At 42.2% G+C, this 22,817-nt stretch overlaps 2 protein-coding genes across 2 annotated transcripts in view; one reads left to right on the top strand and one right to left on the bottom strand.

Annotated features, from left to right (window-relative positions):
• GCA (grancalcin) overlaps positions 1-22,817 on the top strand; it is a 216,414-nt gene that overhangs the window by 97,328 nt on the left and 96,269 nt on the right. The gene's annotated exons all lie outside the window — the stretch shown is intronic.
• FAP (fibroblast activation protein alpha) overlaps positions 1-22,817 on the bottom strand; it is a gene marked incomplete at its 5' end in the record, with an annotated part of 63,244 nt that overhangs the window by 23,520 nt on the left and 16,907 nt on the right. Inside the window, 9 exons of the mRNA XM_063118314.1 lie at positions 2,364-2,411; positions 5,556-5,680; positions 7,248-7,301; positions 10,128-10,198; positions 10,294-10,398; positions 11,953-11,997; positions 16,702-16,837; positions 20,068-20,171; positions 22,039-22,193. Of these exons, the coding sequence (XP_062974384.1) occupies positions 2,364-2,411; positions 5,556-5,680; positions 7,248-7,301; positions 10,128-10,198; positions 10,294-10,398; positions 11,953-11,997; positions 16,702-16,837; positions 20,068-20,171; positions 22,039-22,193 (843 nt within the window). The remainder of the gene's footprint in view (positions 1-2,363; positions 2,412-5,555; positions 5,681-7,247; positions 7,302-10,127; positions 10,199-10,293; positions 10,399-11,952; positions 11,998-16,701; positions 16,838-20,067; positions 20,172-22,038; positions 22,194-22,817) is intronic.

Below are 22,817 nucleotides of genomic sequence, written 5' to 3'. Positions count from 1 at the left end.
ACACTCTTGTTGAGTTTTTACAGTAATTCATCACTTGATTAGTCTGTTAAAGGAGGTCAATTAATCTCTTGAAAAGAAACTGCATCACGTCTGATTTCCCTCTGCTACACATATTTAATCTGAGCTAGCCAGCATAAGATAGGACCTGTAAATAGCAAAGCACATATAAAAACAATTACACTTAAATTACAGCAGCAGTTAGAAAGTGTTTTTTGTGTTTTCACTGTTATGTTGCATTTAGAGAAACCACTTCCTGATGATGAAATACCGAAAGATTTCCAGCTTCAGGAAATACCAAAAACCCTACAAAAGAGTCTGTTATTGTGAATAATGTGACTTAGTTTTGCAGACAGGACAACACTAGCCAACTCTATTGTAAATGCAAAGTAATATATCACTCCGGCTAATATACAGCCTGACTTCTCAAAAAGTCTGGGTCAGGACACTGGATAATAGAGATAAAATGTGGGAGACAGGGATAGCTGTATTACTCTCTTGCAGCAACGTCAACAAAAGACTCTACATTAAAACTAAGGTTGCCAACCTCTGCATGTCTAGATGGGGGAAAGTCCACTCCCAGCATTCCTGCTGGGAGCTGTAAGACTCCCCTCCCCCATCTAAACATGGATAGGATTGGCATAACTGCAGTCTACTTCATCATATAGATGAAAGATTATAATTGGTTCTATATGAAACCCTAGATTGTTTCAGACGCTGTTAATGGATAGAGCAGATGGACTTGAGGAATGGCATGATGGTGGCAGGCTCCCTTCGACATCTGAAATGAGCCTATGTGTGCAGATTGAAACAAATGTGCATGTAAGTCACGAGTGGAGCCTCCTCTCGCAAAGTTGCCGCCCCCACCTCATGTTCATTTTTCTCGGAAGGAATGTCTGGAAAAGACTTCTATACATACTGATTGCATGTTATAATGCTAGATTGTAAGCCTATGCGGCAGGGTCTTGCTATTTACTGTGTAATCTGTACAGCACCATGTACATTGATGGTGCTATATAAATAATAATAATAATAATAATAATAATAATAATAATAATAATAATAATAATTACGCTAAGACTTGAAAATGAATGAGCAGCAAGGAGGGAAAGGTTTATTTTGTAAGTTTTTTGAAAACGTATTTTTTAAAATTCTATATATTTCAATTTCAGTTGTTTTAAATTTATTTATTTATTTATTTTATGGCATTTGTATACCGCCCCATAGCCGAAGCTCTCTGGGCGGTTTACATAAGATAAAAACACTTAAAAACAATACACAAAGATTAAAAACCACAAAAATAAGCAAAATACACATACATTTAAAACCACTATAACAACTTTAAAAACGATGAGCCAAAAAAACAGACCCACGGTCATTACACATTGCTAAATGCCTGGGAGAAGAGAAAGGTCTGTATTTTAAACCTTTGCATTGCTGCTAGGTTTTATTTTGGTTTTCACTTCTATTTTAAACTGTACTTTTAAACTTTTATATTGTATCTTATGTTTTAATTGTTGTGAACCACCCATAGAGCTTAGGCTATTGGGAATTATAGAAATTATATATAAAAACAGGTTAAGTAAGCATGTTTTATTTAATCAAGACAGCCAGTGTGGTGCAGTGGCTAGAGTGTTGGACTGGTAGTCGGGAGATCCAGGTTCTAGTCCCCACTCGACCATGGAAACTCACTGGGTGACTTTGGGCCAGTCACAGGCTCTCAGTCCAACATACCTCACAGGGTTGTTGTTATGAGGATAAAATGGAAAGGAAGGATATTATGTATGCTGCCTTGGGTTCCTTGAAGGAAAAAGGGCGTGACATAAATGCAATAATAAATAAATAAAATAACTGATCCAGAGGATTTTGCTTCCAAGTCAAGGAACAAAGCAGTGAGCTACATAATTAGCAAAAGGACATGGTTAAGTTTCTGTTGGATTGTACCTGTTGCAAACTTCAGGAATGAGTAGGTCACATATTTTAATGTACTGAACAAAACCTCACAGGGTTGTTGTTGTGAGGATAAAATAGAGAGGAGGATTATGTACATCACCTTGGGTTCCTTAGAGTAAAAAAGGCAGGATATAAATGTAATAAATAAATAATCAAATCATGACAAAAAATGGATCAAAACATTTCTAGATCAAATCCAAAATATTTTTATTTATAGATTTATAGTCAGATCCTATTTATGCTTACTTGGATGTAAGTCCCACTGGCAGCATTAAGGCTTATTCTTAGGCAAGTGTGCATAGGATGTGCTGGGATTCAGTTCCATAGTCTGCAATGGGATTCATAGGATGTATGCATAGGATATCGGCCTTAAAATATTAACAAGGCAAAGAAATTTGCAAAATAAAAGATACCTCTGTCATATCTGTTGTCATAAATAGTAGAAATGGGGATGCCCGGACCTGTAATGACAATTGGGGGGGGGGGGGGAGAGAATTTCCATTTAAAGAATCAATGTGAAACTATTACTGAAAATAACTTGAATTTTGTTGGTTATGAACTTGCGGGTATATCTTCTTTTGTTCTTTATAGACAATTGCTCTCACTAGTTTAGCATTTTAAGCCATATAATATGCAAAAGAGGTTGACCGTGGGCCCAAAGATGCCTTTGCAGCAGCAGCAGCAGCAGGCACTTCAATTCATGCACAGAGGGCGGGCGAGTCCCCAGTTTTCACTGATTCCCCTTCCTGCTACAGACCCTGAGAAAGTCCAGCTACTGTGAGCAGAACTCTGCTCAGAGGATCCGATCCTCTGTAAACAGTGTATTTTCTATCACCTGGATTCCAAAAACCTTAAAACTATCCTTCCAGTATATTTTAGTTTTCTTTGTGTGTATTTGTATGCCGGGATCACGACACCGTGGGGTTTGTAGTCTTAAAACGTGTCTACTCGGTTGCTTTCTCCTTTCACATTCTCTCAGTCAACTTTAGCATTCAGCTTGTTCTCCAAGCTGTAGTCTGGACTTCATCCTTGCTCTTTCCAAATCAGGATGGGGCCAAGACCTATAGACTCTTTTCTTTCAGAATATTACTATGACCCCTTCTTCCCTCTCCATTGTAAGTGCCAAAAATTTGGCTTGTGCTCTCTAGAGAGAACATCCACATTATAAGCTGAATCCTTAACACTTCACAAGCTACAATTCCTGGGATTCTTTGGGAGGTGGGGTATGAATGGAAGAAATAGAAATCGCACAACAACAAGGTAATACTAGAACTGGTATAAAAGACGATGTACAAAAGTACAGAAGACTTTTCTCTAGTGAGTTTTCGGGTCCAAATGAGATGTAATGTTGATTGTGCAACATGTATGTTTTTTTTTAAAAAAAACAAAAACCCGTAAAAGGCATCCTTGGGGGAGACCCGGCAGCACTGGGACAGCAGGGAGTAAAGAGGGAGAATGTAACCTTTGTCCTCCACACACATCTCGCTGGGGTTCTGATGAAAATTGCTACCCTTTATTTAGATTGGGAGGGACCGGTACCAATGAAGGATTCCCACCCAATGCTAATAGCAGCTGGGATTGGTGGTAGATTTTCAATGGGACTATGGTGAGGGGGAAGGAATAAATTCTCCCTCTCAATCCTGCTGAGGCTCCCCTCTCAGCTGCTATTTACTTTTTTATTATTATTTTTTTAAAGTGCACATCAACTGTTACCTGCGAACCAAGTCCCTATTTTGTTTGGCCCTCAGATTACCATTTTTCATTTTGCTTTCTCACATGAGAAGTCTTATAACTATATTTTCTCACAATTACCTCGGGGGGGGGGGGGAGTCAGGACCTCAGGATGGAGGGTACCCCTTAATTTTAACCCTGTAAATACCAGGTTTGCTGACATTATTAAAATAACAAAATGATGCATAGTGATACAGATTGAATATGACGCCCAGTATAGGTGTGTATAATGCAGAGGGCTCTGGATGGTATATAAGCCAGTAACGCTGCTTAGGAAATGTTAAAGTATACAGTGCTTTTTAACTCTCGCAGCTAACAGTTACATAACCTGAGCCTTGAATTAACCATGCCCAACATGATCTGGAGAAGTTGTCGTAATTCATTTCTCAAGATGAACACACTTCCTGTGGATGATTGAAAGGTGTTATCATTTAGTTATGTTTGCTTCTTTGCTTAGTGGGGACTCTATTATTTGCACGCTTGAGCATCAGTTACAGATCATCAAACATTTATCAGAAAAGGCAAGTAACTCACTAGCATGATCCCGGGCGAATGGCAATATCTCTGCTTTACAAGCAGTTTCAAGCTGCAATCCTATGCACATGTAAGCCTGACTGCACTTAATAGAGCTTACATGTAAGTAAATAGCATAGGATTGGGCTGTATGATGAGGCCTTTGAATGTGGGTCCAAAGTCTGGAGGGGGATGTGGGCGCTCATCCCAGCAGCCCCACCTTCCCAGGACCCAGTTAGGGCTTTGTGCATTAAGCACAAAAGTCTGAAGAGGGCTTACAGAGTTGGATTGGAAGACCTCATAAGGCAGGGCAACTTCGTTCCAAATCCTGCTTTAGATTTTAAATGCAGAATATATTTCAATATTGCAACATTCTGTCCATATCATATATTGCACACTTCCCAGGCATGATCTTATTGTAATCATTACAATAACCTCGTAACCTCGGTCATTACTACTACTACTACTACCACATTACAAATGGAGGGGAAAGAGAAAGATAATTAATAATAATAATAATAATAATAATAATAATAATAATAATAATTTATTTCTTACCCTCCTCTCCCTTTGGATCGAGGCGGGGAACAACATTAGTACAACAACGCAATATCAGCCAACAAGAACGGCTTGCCTAAGGCAGGTGTGGGCAGAAGGTAGGGTTCCAGATGTTTTGGACTTCAACTCCCAGAAGCCCCTGCCAGCATAGCCGATGGTCAGGAATGCTGGAAGTTGAAGTCCAAAAAGTCTGGTGTTCTACTTTCTGTCCTCTCCTGTCTTAAGCCCCCCTAGTGAGCTTGTGGCAGAGGTAGGATTTGAACTGAGGACTCCCTGATTCACAGATCAGTCAATCTCTTAGCCACTAAGCTGCACGAGCTCAGTTGGATCACTTTAAAACATGGCTGAGAAAACCAGTTAAATATGGGAAAGATGACAGAGGAGCAGGAGTCCCATCTGACATCATGTACCATCAAGTGTTCGAAGTGCTTCACATGCATTATATCACTGGAATCCTTATGGCAGCCTTGCAAGATAAGTATTATTATGCCCTGTATTGCAGATGTGGAGACTGAAGCAGAGAGAACGGCTTACCTAAAGCCACCTAGTGAGATTCCAACTGGGTACTTCCCTAATACACAGTTTGATCTCTTAGCCATGACAAAATACCAGCTTTCTCCAAGCGCAGTCTATGTATGTTTACTCGAATGTCTGTGTCCTCATTGGGCCTTAGTCCCAGGAAAGAGTCCATAGGTTTGCAACCATGATGTTTAATTTATTACTAGGGAGATTTTAAAGCAGAAATACCTATCAGATACCTGAAAGCACAAGTAGGATTTTATTTACCCACATATTTGACATACCATAACAGATTAATGCATAATAATTAGCATTGAAGCTGAATCTTGCTGCATAGTACTGGCATCTTTCTTTTCTTAAATGACAAGTAATGCACTGCTTCGTTGGAGGATTTCTTCTAAGGTCAATTCTGGAAAACAGAGGAAGATTTTTTTTTTCAGTTGCTTCAGTCTTCATCTGGAATCCCCTTGCATTTTTGTAAACTGCCCAGAGAGCTTCGGCTATTGGGTGGTATAGAAATGCAATAAATAAATAAATGCATGGAGGCACTAATACTTTCTCACTGAATGCAGAGAGCTAACTCCAACATGGCAGTGTGATGTGGTGTTCAAAAGCTCTCACTTTTCAGGAAATCCTTTCTACGGACTTAGCTAGACCTAAGGTTTATCCCGGGATTGTCCCGGGGTCACCCCTGTTCATGTAAATGACACACAGGATATCCCGGGAGCAGGCAGGGGCGACCCCGGGATAATCCTTAGGTCTAGCTCAGGCCTATGTTAACATGTGTGTGTGTGTGTAGAAATCCCTGCTTTGCCTGACACATAACCCCCGTGTGTTTCAGAAGACACACAAGAACACAAGCCTGACTAGGTGATGTTCAACTTGTTCTGGAGGGGTTGTACTTCCACTAAAGGATCGGATTTGTAGTTTAGGGGTGCTCTCAGACCCATCACTGGAGGCACAGGTGAACTTGGTGGAACAGAGCACCTTTTATCAGCTTAGGTTGATATACCAATTACGTCCTTAACTAGACAGAGATAGCCTAGCTAAAGTTTCCCACGCTTTGATAACCTCTCATCTGGATTACTGCAATGTGTTATATGTGGGGCTGCCATTGAAAATGATCCAGAAACTGCAGCTTGTCCAAAACAGGGCAGCGAGGCTGTTAATGGCGACTGGCCAACGTGATCATATTATGCCAGTACTTTCCCAGCTGCACTGGCTGCCAGTCTGCTTCTGAACCTGATTCAAAGTGTGGGTATTAACATTCAAAGCCCTAAACGGCTTGGGCCAGGTTATTTGAAGGATCGTCTCCTCCCATATGTACCTAAAGTCAGCTTTGGCAGGGGCTCTCTGGGAGCCCCTGCCAAAGGAAGTGAGGTGGATGGTTACCAGGAAAAGGGCCTTTTCCGCTGTGGCACCCCAGTTGTGGATGAGCTTCCTAGAGAGATTCACCTAGTACCTGCCCAGTTGGCTTGTTTATTAATTATTGTGCTTTTTGCTTTTGTTTTAAATATTTAAAAACATTTTAACGGATTGACGTTTTGTATTTACTACAACATATTTTAATTGCTTAGAGATATCTTTAGATATCTCTAAGGGTGGATTCCTGCATTGAGCAGGGGGTTGGACTCGATGGCCTTGGAGGCCCCTTCCAACTCTGCTATTCTATGATATGATCGGCGGTATATAAATCAATCACATAAATAAATAATAATCTATCAGGTATGTCTCACAAACAAGTGCAAAAGCAAGGAAAACCCCGTGGGGGAGTAAGAAAAGCCAAAGGCAAGGGTAGAACCAAGCAATCTTCAAAAACAAATATTTGCAAAAGTTTCTTTACAGTGCTAAGGTGCCTACGCGTTTCGAATGCAACTGCGCTCTCCCTCAGGGCTGTTATAGAATTCGTTGTATTGGTTCTACCCTTTTATGTCTCACAAACAAACAACATTGTAAAATGTTTGAGGGCAACTTACTTGTAAATATTCCTTCTTCCTGGATAGCCTTCAAATTCATTGCTTGAATAGAATCTGGAAGACAATATATGTTATCAAAATTCGGCGTGCTTGAGTAGAGCAAGGAAATTATAAAGTCTTACTTGTTATTAAGCGTTCTACAGGTGGGACCTGCAACAAAAAGTTGCACTGTGAGCTTTCCAGGCCCTCTTTTACATTCACCCTTCTCACAATTTTCCATTTCTTTTCCCCAACAGTCAGTTAGCATTCTCGGCCCACTGAGCACGTTCAGTCCTCACTAGGCTGTTTTTGGTTCTTCCATCTCTTAGGCCATGGCTAGACCAGGCCTATATCCTGGGATTGTCCCGGGATCATCCCTGTGCATCCAAATGACACACAGGGGATCCCAGGAGCAGGCAGGGATGACCCCTCCGTTTGCCTGGGATAATCCTTAGGCTAGCTAAGGCCTTAGAGTCGTCGTCCCCACTTAAATTCTTTTGTACTTCTGAAACCTTCAGGTTCCCTGAGCCTGCTGGCACCAGGCTCTTCTGTATGGCTGGTGCTGTTTGGCAACATAAGGATCCACATTTGTGAAGAATGAGTTCACGGTTAACATATGGGGTTTTGCTAGGCTCCTGGAAAAAAGTATAACAGAATTCCTAGAAATCCCAAAGATCTGAAATTTCAGCAACGCTGTGGATGTGCATGTCTTGTGCTCCTTCAACCAACCCACCCCTATTCTGAGGAGGGATGAACTCAATGCAGGCATCACCATCCTCCTTTCTCTTTAAATGGGTATCTTCACGACGCTGAGTTGGCACCACATTCCCCCCAAAGCCCTGCTTTCGTTCACGCCCTATCATCCTCATGCAAAGGAGCAAGCACGAGGTTCATATGGATGATGTGGGGGGAGAGCTGCTGCTGCTTCCACCACTGCCATCCCTTTCTGGCTTTCTCCTGGTGAATGAAGCCAGGGGAAGGGAAACCTTCCTCCCAGCAAAAGAGAGACTGTTCATCCCATAGAGGCAGCGCAAGGGCTTTCTGGCGGCCATTCGGCTTGCCCCCTCCCTCCTGCCCAGGCGGACGCTGACCAATCAGGGGTTGCCATCCACCTGGCCGTGCCTCTGTTGCATCTATGGAACAGCAGCAACAGATGGCGATGTGCCGTCCTCGCCGCGCTCCAGACAAAAACGTTGGGGCAAATCCCCAACTTTTTTGCTTTGGAGCTTCAGGGGAAAGTTCCGGGATGCCTGCATGATGGCTTCTGCATCATATAACTGACCCCAAGCCATCGCACACCCACCCAGGGGCTTTTGCACTCAGACAGCCGCTGAGTGAAATGGGGCTTTGCAACATTTCTGGATCAAGGTCAATACACTCATTTATGTATCCAGTATTGCAGAAAAACTTTTTTTTTTTTTGTAATTGTGCTTGACTTTAATCATGGCAGTCATCCTAATAATTTGATACTTAAGTTTGCTCAGTCTCTCAAAGGTTATGTTATGAGTTTATAGTACTAACAGTTCAGTCCTAGACATGTTTATTCAGAAGTACGTTTAACTATACTTAATGCAGCATACTTACAGGTAAATCTGCAGAGGATTGCAGCCTGAATTTCTGTTTCTTCAAAGAGCTAGACTAAACTAAGAAGGTTCTGGTTTTTTTCTTAAGGACAGATGCCCTGACAGAGCTGGATTAGTAATTGGGAGCACAACGGGTGCTATGCTGTCGAGGAAATCAACGTATGTGGCCTTTCACCTATGCCCACCCTGTATCGAAAAATAAATTGCTTTGGCCTCTTCTATTATAAATCAAAAGATGCATGCTTCCAGCGTAACTAAAAATACATTAAGACCACACCCACTTACACAACTAACGATTTATGTTGAAATACATGTCTCAAGACTTTGCACCTGCAGAAGGACAGTTAGAGGGTGGGGTGAGATATTCTAAAAGCAAGCTGACCGCAAATGAAATGATTGCTTAAGTTTCCCAGTACCCATCGACCTATTGTTTTTCTGTCCTTGGAACTATTTCCACTCTGCACATGCGTAAATGCCTTGCCTATCCTTGGTTGAAAAGCTTACCTGTTACTGTATTATGATTGGTGTATTGTATGAAGAAGTTCTGCCTTTGTTTCTAAGGATGTTAGCCTATAAGTATGTTAGCCTTTCCTGAAAATAGCGGGCAGTTCCTCAGATCCTCTGAGGGCTACCACCTTGCAGCGCTGCTCGTAATAAAGTTTCTAAAGAGAGAGAAATCGTGTCTTGGAGTCTTTGACCACCACTCAGTGATCCCACAAAGGGGACCCGCCTTTCTAGGGTACCTCAACAGCTCATAAGTCCTCCTTCCAATCTAGCTGTGCTTGCAGAGTCCATACTATAAAAATCCCAGCAATAGTGCCAATTAGAAATAAGTGTTTGTGCGGTGGGGGGGATTTACCCGCCTCCTTCTCTGGCTGATCAGTTTGACTGCTGTTTTGTCAAGTATGTAATCTGTGCATGTAGCCCCAGGAGCCATGCAAGCTCAACACTGGATCGCAATCAGAAACTCAGCATGTGCCAAAATATGTATATATTTATTACACCAAGAATATTAAGGCAATATATAATGGTGAATATCTTCATGGTTACATTGTTAGGCATCTCTAGCAATGTGCATCTTTACCCAAAAAGCGATTCAGCTGTCTGTCCCTAAAGCCCAAGTTGTTTAATCAAGGCCTTTCCAGACAATCATTGTCAAGCAAAATCCATTTTATTCTGTTATCTTAAAAGGTCCACAGATGCTGACCTTTGAAGATGGGGTTCTGCTATTCATTTTTCAAATGAAAAACGAATTCTTGCATGGAATGTAATTTTCACTGACGGGAGACATAGCCAACACGCTCTGCAAAATGCTTACATTGCATCATCTGTTACTCTGTAAATGTATATGGCCTCCCACTTTCCACTTGTGATTTGAGTTGCTTTTTCCTAGAAAAACGACACATTTGAAATCAGATGTTTTATTTCTAGCACGTGTACTGCAATATTACGTGAACTTTCAATCAATTCTTGGCTTGACATACCACTGAGTCTCTGATGTAATGAATATGTTTGTAACCATCCTGGTCACTAAAAATTTTGTAGTATGAAAAGGTGTCCGAAGTGAAATATGGACCTGAAACAAAGAACTGAGACAAAAACAAACCCAGAAACTGTAGATTGAGCAGAAATGAATACCATGTAAAATTGTGCAGAATACACCGGGGGTGGGGGGAGGTTTTAAAATATCCAGTCGTAGTACTACTGTTCCACTCAGACGTGGAGGTAGGAAGACGCAAGCGCTACTAAAACAGGACTGTGTTATAGATGAGTGGGCTACACATTTTTGTAATTATTAAATAAATGCCATTTAAAAAATAGTAGGGTAACCTATTCACAGATCTCTCAATGCCATGTGTAGTTGTGGCCTCAGTCTTTTTCCATATTACCCTATTTCTTCGATTCTAAGACACACTTTTTTCCCATATAAACATCTCTAAAAATGGGGTGCGTCTTAGAATCGCGGGTGTGTCTTAGGTTTTTTGTTGTTCGTGGTGGTACTGAAATTAGTGTGCGTCTTACAATCGATGGCGTCTTACAATCGAAGAAATACGGTAAGATACTTTTTTCATAAAAGTGTAATACTATACTTCATTAGTGAACATATGAACACTTTGTACAGGGTATAATTAGTTGCTATGTACATCTGTCTTTTATACCAATGCCAAAATCACGTTATCAGCAAATGATGAGGAAACTTCTTTAGTTCCTTCAGAGGTGCTAAGAACAACTAAATGCTCTCTCTCTCTCACACACACACAGAGAGAGAGAGACACACACACACACACCATATATACCAATGGGAATGTATTGTAATATTTATATATTCATAACTGTAATATGCAAATACATTCTTGGTCCTCTTGTTTTTTCTTAAATGCTACTTCAATTTAATGTATTTTTTTACAGATCAACATTTTTTAAAATTAAGTTATTATTATTATTGTTTATTTATATAGCACCATCAGCGTACATGGTGCTGTACAGAGTAAAACAATAAAAATAGCAAAACCCTGCCGCATAGGCTTACATTCTAATAGAATCATAATAAAACAATAAGAAGGGGAAGAGAATGCACCAAACAGGCACAGGGTAGAGTAAAACTAACAGTATAAAAGTAAGATCAAAACCAAGTTTTAAAAGCTTTAGAAAAAAGAAAAGTTTTTAGCTGAGCTTTAAAAACTGCGATTGAACTTGTAGTTCGCAAATGTTCTGGAAGAGCGTTCCAGGCGTAAGGGGCAGCAGAAGAAAATGGACGAAGCCGAGCAAGGGAAGTAGAGACCCTTGGGCAGGCAAGAAACATGGCATCAGAGAAGCGATGAGCACGAGTGGGGCAATAGTGTGAGATGAGAGAGGAAAGACAGGAAGGAGCTAGACAGTGAAAAGCTTTGTAGGTCAACAGGAGAAGTTTATATTGGATTCTGAGGTGAATTGGAAGCCAATGAAGAGATTTCAGAAGTGGAGTAACATGGTCAGAGCGGAGAGGCAAGAAGATGATCTTAGCAGCAGAGTGGTGAACAGAAATCTGTGTAAATGCATGGATTAACAACTGTGCAAAATGAAATCCTTCTGCATAGAGATCTATTAAGAGCTAAGTAATATTTCTAACAAAATCAAAAGTTTAAAGGTAATAAAAATCATACTCCACCAGCCCATCCTGTGTGGCTCTCTTCTATACGCTGCTGATTCTGCAAAATTAAAACAAGACAACAGTGTCATGATGTGTGGCAGAGGTGAAAGAACCCGTTCATATCACAGAGAACAATTTTCAATCAAATAGAGACACTGGAAGCTAAGGACTGGTTTAGACATTTTCTTGGGTGGCAGCAGTCTTCATGGGGCAGAAAAGTTGAGGCAGTCCCCTCCTCCTTATCATACAGACAACATCACATATGATGCAGGCACTCCATATGAATCTCTCCCCTGGAAGCATCGTGTGAACCAGGTATCTGCATAGCTATTTATTTTATTTATTTATTTATTACATTTTTATACCGCCCAATAGCCGAAGCTCTCTGGGCGGTTCACAAAAATGCATCATCATGCCCACATCATGCCCACATCATACCAGATGTCACCTGCAAAATGCATATTACTAATCTCCACAAGTAGCTTTTAAAAACAAGATGAGATCCAGAAGATGTCTGCAAATTATTTCCGCAACCCTCCGATTTTTTTCAGAAACTCTAAGAGCTCCAGCTGTGCGGACATTCGCAGGCCACAGCACCTTGCCCATTGTCGCAGCTTGAGGCTGCTAAAACAGGCCAGAGACAAAATTACAGTTCGAACAGAGGTGAACAGGGACAACTGGCTGCAGTTTCTAAGGACCAACACCGCACATCCTACTCCTTAGACCTGGGCTCTACTTGGGAATTTCCCCACTCTTCTTCCTCTCTTTGTAGGCATTCGAACACTTAAAGCACCCTTCCCCAACCTGGTGCCTTACAGATGTGTGCACCACAATTCCAGCATCCCCAGGTTGAGGAACACTGACTTAAAGACTCTTGGGGCAAAGAGACAGACAACGTAAAAAGAGCTGAGTAGCTTTGCAACTTTTGAATGGATCCTGTGCTGTGAAGAGCAGTGACAAGTTGTTGGAAGGCAGAACTGCGCGTGCCGTGTGGCCTGCACTGCATCCCCAAGCTAGCCTGTCGCCCTCAGGTGCAGTGGAGGATGCTGTCACACTGGGCATGGCTAGACGAGGCGGTTGGAGAGGTATGATCTCCCGATTTTATGATTGCGAGATTGTCCCCCTCGTCTACACGTGGCTCACGACGTCCCAGGAGGAAGAGGACGTCGTGAGCCACCATTTTGTTTTTGTTTTTTGAATCGGAGAAGAGTGCAGGAGAGCTCCTGCGCAAAATGTGAGGTGTTTTCTTTTAAAAAAGAGGTCCCGCTCCCCCTACCCCACCCCCTATGGGCACAGAGCTCCTGAGGAGTTCTGTGCCCGGCGCCCGACTCCACGCGAGGAGTTGGGACAAAAACGGGATGGCGGACCACACGTTCTGCAGCCTCAGGATCATCCCAAGATCACGGAAAAATCGGAATTTATTGGTAGGGCGATATCCCAGGTAGAGGAAGGGATCTTCCCTCCCTGCTCCAGGGATACCCTGTGCATCATGTGGACGCACAGGGACGATCCCGGGACGATCACCGGGATATTGCCACGTTTAGCCATGCCCACTGTCAGTGTTATGGTTTCTGTACATAGAATAAGGCTGTATTACGTTCTTTGCCTCAGGCAGCAAAGTAATAATCACACTTGAGGGCACTTGCAGAACAGCCTCACTATTCCTGAATTGTTATTTTCATCACACTTAACCAGTTGAATTTACAAAATCTGAAAGTATGCTATTATAAATTGTGTAAAATTACACTGATATTCTAAAAGTCTTCTATGTGCATTAGACCCTGGCGTATGATTCACTTTTGAAGTTCTTAGCGTACTGCCAAAAATTTAAATTAATGTATGGTTCAGACGTTTAGCATTCTGGTTGCTAAATGAAAATAAACTATTAGTAGGCTATGTTTGACAAGGTTGCATACAGTTGATTTATAATATAACATGTTTATTTTCTTTTAGATTTATTAAATACTATTGATTAAACATTTCTTAACCGTCTGGAGCCCTGTGAAATGTTTTCAGTAAATTTGCTCTCTGAACAAAGTGTTTTGCATGTTTAAAATCCATAACATTGCATCTCATCAACAGCCAGGGTTATGCCTTCCCTTCCAGAGGCTCAGTACAGTATTGTGCAAAACAGTTGAAATTGGCAATAATTGTATTGAAAGAGGAAGGTGCTCAGGAAGCTTTGAGGATTATGTCTATCAGCTAAGACCGTTCATCTGGCTTTCAAGCTTATAATAGGAAACAAGGCTGTTTATCTGCCTGAGGCGAAGGTAATTCCACATACAGAAGCCAACTAGATGAAGAGCCGAATCTTAATTCAATACTGGTAATGGGACAGCACCCTCTACCACACCTGAGCACTAACTTAAGGGCCATAGGGCTGGCCATGCAGCATATATAATTCTTTTCTCCAACAATCCATCATCTCTCCTCTCCCATCAGCATCTGCTGCCTGAAGCAGCTGTGTCAACTCTGCCTAATGGTAGGGCTGGCCCTAGTAGGAAACTAAAATACAGTCAAGCCAGGAGTCAGCAGGCAGTATCTTTAGGTAGTTGTCAATGGCCCACTCCTGCTGCTGCTGCCCTGAGTTCACTTTTCCAAGACTCTGATGAGAACTGTATGGTCACCATTGTAATTGCCCACAGTGTCCCAAACAACATCACTGTATAGCTTTGTCGGCAATTGCACAATGGTGGCCATCCAGAATTCATTGGTGGAGACCACTATCACCTGCATCATTGTCCTCTGGCAGGTAGTCCGTCTACCCTTCACTGTGTCTGGAAAGAAATATATGGGAGGAGGAAGTGATGGACTGCCTGCTGGCATGGAGGGACACCAACAGTGGGTTGGGGACTAGAAGACCTCGTGCTGAGGTCCCCTCACAGGACCTTAGGGGCAAGACCTCTTTTATATAATGAAAAGCTACAATTATAGGACAAGAAGGAAAGCAGGTGGTGGCTTTTGCATTTCCTGCTTGGAAATTGTGTTCTAAATAAAATAACACACCTTGTTTCCTAGCAAAGGGATATGAGTTGCTTCTAGAGGCTTTTCTCCAATCCATTAGCAACATAGCCAACGCAATGCCACCCTCTCCAGTGCATTTGCCCATAAAACACCTTCCACTCAACTAAGGTGCTGGCCCCATATAAAACTAAGCACAGCTACAGCTTAATTCAAGTGAAAAGCGCAAGCATGCCCATCATTTAATTTCTGTAAGCATCCCTAACTGACCTCTCTATAAGATTGTTCACGTCTGAAAATTAGGGCAAATGTATTGGTGGCCTTGGAGGTCTTCTGATTGATTGCGCAAATTCTTACCTATGTTTCATTTTTATTCATTGGGACAGATTCACTGATTTCATGACCATACATATAAAGTTCAGTGCACCCTTCTGGGTCTGCAGGACCATATCACCTGGCACTATTTGACAGCTGCATTTTTATTATCTCCCAGTTTATGAAGTAGTCCCCATTTCCTATGCATTACTACTTCCGGTTGAAGCGGAAAACAGAGTAACAGATGGAAATATATTCTCACCGAGATCTTTTGAGCAAACACAGCTTAATGGAGTTCTCCCATCTGCTCACACTCTGTTAACTAACCATCGGTGCACGGATTGATATGATAAAAGCACTTTAAAAACAGAGTATGATAGGGGTTTCAGCAGCACCTCTCATCAGGTAAGGACATGCTGAGGACTGCAATTGTTACTGGAGTTAGGACCTGATGTTGCCAAGCTGCTGACCAAGTCCAGCAAAACACTTCAGAGGGACAATCTGAACGTGAAGCATTGGCCCAATAGGTTTCCCAATATCCAGCTCTGTGTGCCATGTGGATCATTATCAGGGCCTCTGCTAACGATGGTGAAAACAAGGCAAGTGCCATAAGCCCATTAATGGGACTACAGGTATAAGGAGGGCTGCCAAAAAAATAAAGGGGTCTGACATAGGACAATTAAGAAGGTCTTCTTAAGGCTCTGTGACTTGCTGACAGTAGAAAGAGTTCTTAGAAGTGCAATAGAGCCAATAGAAGGTTGAATGCTTGGTCTCTTCTCTCCCCTACCTTGAGCACCTCAAGAAGACTCTTCAGAGGAGGTGTTTGAAAACTGAGCATCCTTTCCCAAAGGTGTGAGAAATTGATGGTTTCTTTCACACAAGCCAGCAGAGAATTCAGAAGCAGCAGCAGCAGCAGTCTCCCCGGTGATTTTGAAACCAGAGTGGGACGATAAATTGTTGACAACGTATTGGGCCTGTTCAGACAACACACTAAGCCTTGGTTAGGCCGCTAACCCTTTTGCTGCAAATGGTTAGTGAGCATGTTTAAACTGTGGTTGTGTAGACACCACGGTTAGGAATGGTTCACCCGGTATGCTAAGTCATGGTTCACATGACACGTTAAGTCAAAATGCTTAACCACCATAGCTTAGTGTGTCATCTGAACAGGGTGTTTGGGTTTTTGTTGTAACCTAAAATTACATAAATGTTTTTGAAAACTATATACTGTGAACATGTAAGGATTCAAAAAAAGGCTTGGAACTAGTAGATTCTGGAGGAGGAACTGGTGAAAATTACTTCCTTGCCCCTACATTAGGGGCTACTGGGAGTAGAGAAACTCTACTCACAGGAACTTTGGACCTAACTTAGTGTTGTGAACATGCTTTTTCACCTTTTGCACAAAAGTAATACCGTTATTATGAATGGTTACCAGAAGTGACGTCTGCAACTCTTACTTTAAATACTAGCTGTGTGAGAAAATGGTTACCTCTGGGCAGTTCCAGGCTCTGGTGTGGCTGTTGTAGTCGCAGATGGCTAATAGGGAGAAGTTCTGGATCCTTCTCAGCCACTGCACGCAGATTCGGTTATCTGTTACCCATGTAATCCAAGTGACATAGTGATCACTGAAAAGGAGAGGGGAGAGAAAAGGGCTAATGAGTGCAGTAGGGAGCAGAGGAGGGATCAGCATGCTATTGTATCAATCAATCAAATTTATTACGGTCATAGACCAGCAGATTAAAAATAGCTAGAAATACTGTAATTATAAGAGCAAGATACAGTCATTATAAAAGCAAGCCAAATTAAGATCAAGGAGACAAGAGTCGCTAACCAACAGGTTAAAGTAACTACAATTACAACTATTATGAAAGCAATCCTGTTAAAGACCGGGGAACAAGAGTCATGTATCTGAAACACAAGATGTCATAAACATAATAGTAATGGTACCTCTATAAAGGCTTACTATCCTTGATTTATCATAATTTTTCTGCAGGTGAGAGCAGATGCACAGAATCGTGCTACATTGTGTGTAATCAGGGGGTTCCAATCAGATAATAGGTATTTAATATAAAATGTTTCAGATCTCCCTGGTTTTTTAAAAAAGAATTGGGGTAATAAGATATTTGCGGAGGTCACGGTGAAAAGGACAATGGAGTAATACATGGGCTTCAGTTTCCACAATTCCCATGTCACAAAGGCATATTCACTCTTGAACAGGGATCTTATTATATCTGCCTTCGGGAGCGCAGAAGGTATATTTAATCTGGTTAACATACAAGCTTTCCTGTATTTGGGAATTGATAGGATTGACATATAATTTGGCATTGTAAATGATCCTACGTAGTCCTGATAGTTGGGATGGCGTACAGTCAGTCTCAGGTGGTTTTGGAGTTCAATGTCTCTGATTCGCTGTGTGATAGTTGCTTTAGCTTTAGTGTATCCCCAAACCCATATGGCATCAGTCGAGAAGCCCAAATTCTGCAGCTTGGTCAATAGTGTCCTTTTTCCATTTGCATTGAAATGGGTCAGTCAAAGTCAGTGGGGCAAGACCCATAGGACAAAACGTCAACCAGGAATTCATCTTATATATCAGCATTCGTACCTCCACAGTGATTTGTCCTGCCTCTAGCCATAAGATTGTATTAGGCATACAGGAAGGGATTCCTAATGCATGCTATTGTATTAATAACAGATTTATGACAGGTTAGAGTAATCTTATCACCCTCTGATAGCCCGGCAAGGGGGGTTATGATGCAGAGGACTCCATTATGTCTACAGCAGAACCAGCCCTATCATAAGTTGGAGTAAGAGCTCCATCACACCTACTTTTTTTTCCTGGTATGCATCCATGATTTCCACCACTGTTTCATTAGTGCGTCAAGCGCCGGGCACTTTCACATGCATGCATTGTTGCACTATTTTGCCTTCATAGCATCATAGGATAGCAGAGTTGGAAGGGGCCTACATGGCCATCGAGTCCAACCCCTGCTCAATGTAGGAATCCACCCTAAAGCATCCCTGACAGATGGTTGTCCAGCTGCCTCTTGAATACCTCTGGTGTGGGAGAGCCCACGACCTCCTTAGGTAACTGGTTCCATTGCCGTACTGCTCTAACAGTCAGGAAGTTTTTCCTGATGTCCAGCCGGAATCTGGCTTCCTGTAACTTGAGCCTTGTTTACCTTTCCACATGTGCCAGCTCATGCTTCCTGGTATCGCCACCCTACCCTGCCCCTTCTCCTTCCCCCTCCAGTTCATTGGTTCTTGTGGTTGATGGACATGGGTGTCTTCTCCCCCCTCACTCTGGTTTTGTTGTCTTAAAGCACGCAAAAAAAAAGAAAAAAAGGGAAGTCGAAACGGGTGGGTGGTAGAACAATGAGAGTAGGGTTGGAGCAGCAGATGTTCATTCGACCAACTTTGCATGCTGGAGGACAACTGCCCTGCCCTCCACTTTTGTCAGCAAGACTGCCCTTCAACACAGATGCCCCCAAGGAGGGACATTCTGCAATATAGCGCAAGAATGGCAATGCACAGGGACGGAAGGGTGGTTTTATCCCACATGCAGAAAAAATACACTTTCCTCGCCTCAGAAAAACATGGAAAATGAAAGGGAAGAGGCAAGATGACTGCAGGACAGTAATGATGTCATGTGAGGGTCACAAGGCAAAACAGTAAACAAAGCAGGACAAAAGTGTGATAAAACGCTGGTGTGATGGAGCTCTAAGGCAGTTGTCTCAGGCAGCAGGTGCTGGCTGGTATGCAAGGGATAGTGGCTGCAACCCCCCACTGCCCAGCAGATGTGTTTTTTTCCAGACAGCCTACCCTGAACTTCCTAAGCTAGCCTGATGCCATGAGATGAAGTGCTGTCCTCTCATCAGTGTTGAAGTAAGATTCAACCGTCAGTCCAGTCAGCTTCTGCAGGAGGATGAAGGGGGCGTCATCTTGTCCTTCACCTCGGTAGCAAGATAGCTTGGCCAGGCCCAGACCCATAGGAAGCTCTGTGAGTGTAAATTTACTGCCAGCAGTAGGCCCCCAAAATGGGCATTCCTGGGACAGAGTGTGGTGGAAGTGAGTTTGGTTCTGCTCGATCCAAAGGCTCTCCCTTTCCTGATTAGTGTAGCTGCTTAAGCTGCTTAAGAATCACCAAAAAGAGGAAATGCATCGCTAAAAAAAGAGGACAAAAGAAGGCAGTGATTTGCATCAAATCTGCAACGGCCCATGTATGTGTAGATGCAATTAGTATAATTTAAATAGAAATTCACTACATCTCACCACAGTCTGAGATCATAGTCTGTTCAGCCTGCTGCCCAGGTGCTAACTATTGATGGGACACAACTCTTATGGTTCTTTATCTGTAAACTGGAATTTGACAGGACAGCCCTTCAAATAGAGGACTGTCCTCTGTAAAATAGGACACATGGCCACCCTAGCTCTGCCAGCTTGGAACTGGTGCAGCTAATTTCACACACACACACACCAAATTGGTTTCAATGGTGGTGCTGATGGTGGTGGTGGTGAGATTCCAGGGGCGAAAGGGATCTGCCAAAGCTCAGGAAAGCGTCCCCACTCCTGCTCTGGCTGGTCTGAGCCAGGAATGGCTTGGAAGTGGAACAGGATCTGACACTTCGCAACTCCCCTCCCCTCACCCCACTAAGGATCGCACAGTGGGTGTTCTGATAACAGTACAAAGCTAAAACATACTCTATAGAGCCACAGAATAAATAAGAACTGCTGCAAGAAAACAAGCCTTACAAAAAATATCCCAAGTCTAATAGTTCAAAATAATATTCTATTACTTGTAAAAGAAGAAAAAAGAAAAGAAAAGATGGAGAAAAGATTAATCGTGAAAACGTACTACCTTGATGCTATCATGGCTGGAGCAGGTATTTCCTTCGGAGCTGAACTTTCAGGGCTAGTAGTGTCTATAACAAATACCCTAACCGTAGGGTTTTTAGCTCCAGCCTTCAAAAGAAAAAAGTATCTGGAGATTATTCAGAATAATTTTTGGAGTATTAAGTTCAGATGTTTATTTTTTAAATTAAAAGTTATCCTTAACTATTTCAGTCACACATGATTTTATTATGATTTTATTAGAATGTAAGCCTATGCGGCAGGGTCTTGCTATTTACTGTTTTACTCTGTACAGCACCATGTACATTGATGGTGCTATATAAATAATAATAATAATAATAATAATAATAATAATGAAAACAGATTTGCATAACATTTTTCTTACCACTTTTCCAGACTGGCAAAACAGAGCAGCAGTTAAAGTGTTGCGATGCCACGACCCATTTCTCTATCATATTTTTAAAAGTGGAAAACCTCACTCTATTGAATCCCTCACTGTAATCCTAGAGGCTTTGTGATTCTTTAAGCAACTATACCTACAATATACTGTAGCTCAGTGGCAGGGCACATGCTTTGCATGTACAAGGTCCCAGGTTCAATCCCTGGCATCTCCAGGTAGAGCTGGGAAAAAGACTCCTCCCTGGAACCCTAGACAGCCAGAGCAGTTTCTTTTATTCCTAAATTTTGAAGGCATACCTCCCAATTGTCAAGACCCATAAGACTGCGCTGGCACACTGGAGCTGAAAGCAACCAGTGTTTATTCAAGTCATTGATGCGAGGCCACTAAGGGCATGTCTGCACCAGGCAATATCCCGGGGATTGTCCCAGTATCGTCCCTATGTGTCCACATGATGCACAGGGGATCCCAGGAGCAGGGAGGGATCATCCCTCCATTTCCCCGGGATATCGCCATACCCTTTTTTCTTGGTTTTTCTTGTGGTCCTGAGATGATCCCAAGGACCGCGGGTGGTGTGGCCTGCTGTCCCAGTTTCTTCCCTCTTCCCCACGAGTAGCGGGGGACATCTGAGGGAAGGAGCTGGGACGGGAAGAGTCCAGGGCCATCGAGGATGGGGTATTTTTTCACTGGAGCGCAGGTGTGCTCCAGCTCCTGTATTCTTAAAAAAAAAGTGCAGGCGCGACGTCCTCCTTCCTCCCTGGACGTCGCACACAGCGTGTGAATGCAGGGGGAGGATCTCGTGATCAGCATATCACGAGATCCTCCCCCTCCCTCCTGGATCACCGGGAGGTGTAGACATGCCCTAAGTCCTCCACTCTCGGTTTAATGCGTACACGGAAGCGCTTTTCCTCCAGTAAGAGAGTTTTCTTGTTTATTTAGAACAGCATTAATAGGCTGCCTTTAAGACTAGGTCAGGGGTGGGGAACTTGTGGCCCTCCAGGTATTGTTGGACTATAATGCCTGTCATCCCTGACCATAGGCCATGCTAATTGGGGCTGATGGGAGTTTGAGTCCAACAATGTCTGGAGGGCCACAAGTTGCTTTCCAAATTCATAGCAGGCATACATCCATTAGCCTAACCAGTTGTAGACACTAAATAATAGAAGTCTCTTCCCCACCCCACTGTGGCAACATTTCTCTTTAAAAATATTTAAGGGGATGATCCAGTCCCCAGCTTTATTTCCCTCTTCCCCTTCCTGCATATATTTCTGCTCCTGCATGCATAAGAGCCTGCGATTACCAATCTCATCTTCCTCCTTCCATATAAGCAGCCATTTTGAATGCTGAGAGTTAAGCTAAAAGGGGGGCTAAGTGTGTCCAACAGTATATATAGTGGAAAGGATGGATCGGGCCCTTCATGGTGTTCTTTTCAAAATATACAACACTTAAATCCATTTTTAGTTGAACCCAAATCATTGACATTTGGTGGCTAAATCCGAGAAATCTAAGCATCTCTATGTTAAAATTTGATTAAAACTTATTCAACAAAGTCAAGCCATATAAAAATAAAAATAAACATACCTTTGGATATGGAATAGTTATTTTTCTAGGATACTGATTCTCACCATAATATGAGTATTCAATAACTGGTATTTCAGTATCATTGAACTGTATATATGCCAGGTTCATTGCATTTGGAGACCACCAGAGAGCATATTTTACAGCAAGCATTTCCTCTAAAAGAGATTATGTTAGATGTCATCTATGTTTTACTACAGGAGAGGATCAAGAATGATCCACCATTATCTTATGCCTACATAATTGTTTCTTTGATAAGCTTCCAAAACTGAATCAGTAATGGGAGTTCTATCCTAATGACAGACCTGTAGCTAAAATGGCACATGAAGCACCATTTCCGCTGTTCAGATTTGTCCTCATTTTCTCCTGGATCAGTCCCAAGAGTAGATAAAAGGGGAGGGGGCAGATGGGACACATCTGTTAAGAAGTTAGTAGCGCATCAACATATTATTATTATTATTATTATTATTATTATTATTATTATTATTATTTACCCGCCTCTCCCTCTGGATCGAGGTGGGGAACAATATTAGATACAAATACCATAAAATACATAAAACTGATTAAAAACATATAAAATTGATACAATATGCCTGCCAGAAGAGATCAGTCTTTATAGCCTTCTTGAATTCGAAAAGACTATTAAGTTGACGAATCTCTCCCGGCACACTATTTCATAGTTTGGGAGCAGCAGAAAAGAAGGTCCTCTGGTTAACAGTTGTTAGTCTAGTTTTGGCTGACTGTAGTAAATTCTTCCCAGAGGACCTAAGTATGACATTACT

Source organism: Elgaria multicarinata, chromosome 2 (genome assembly GCF_023053635.1).
Source record: "Elgaria multicarinata webbii isolate HBS135686 ecotype San Diego chromosome 2, rElgMul1.1.pri, whole genome shotgun sequence".
Lineage (NCBI taxonomy): Eukaryota > Metazoa > Chordata > Lepidosauria > Squamata > Anguidae > Elgaria > Elgaria multicarinata.
This window is presented reverse-complemented; position numbering and strand designations above follow the sequence as displayed.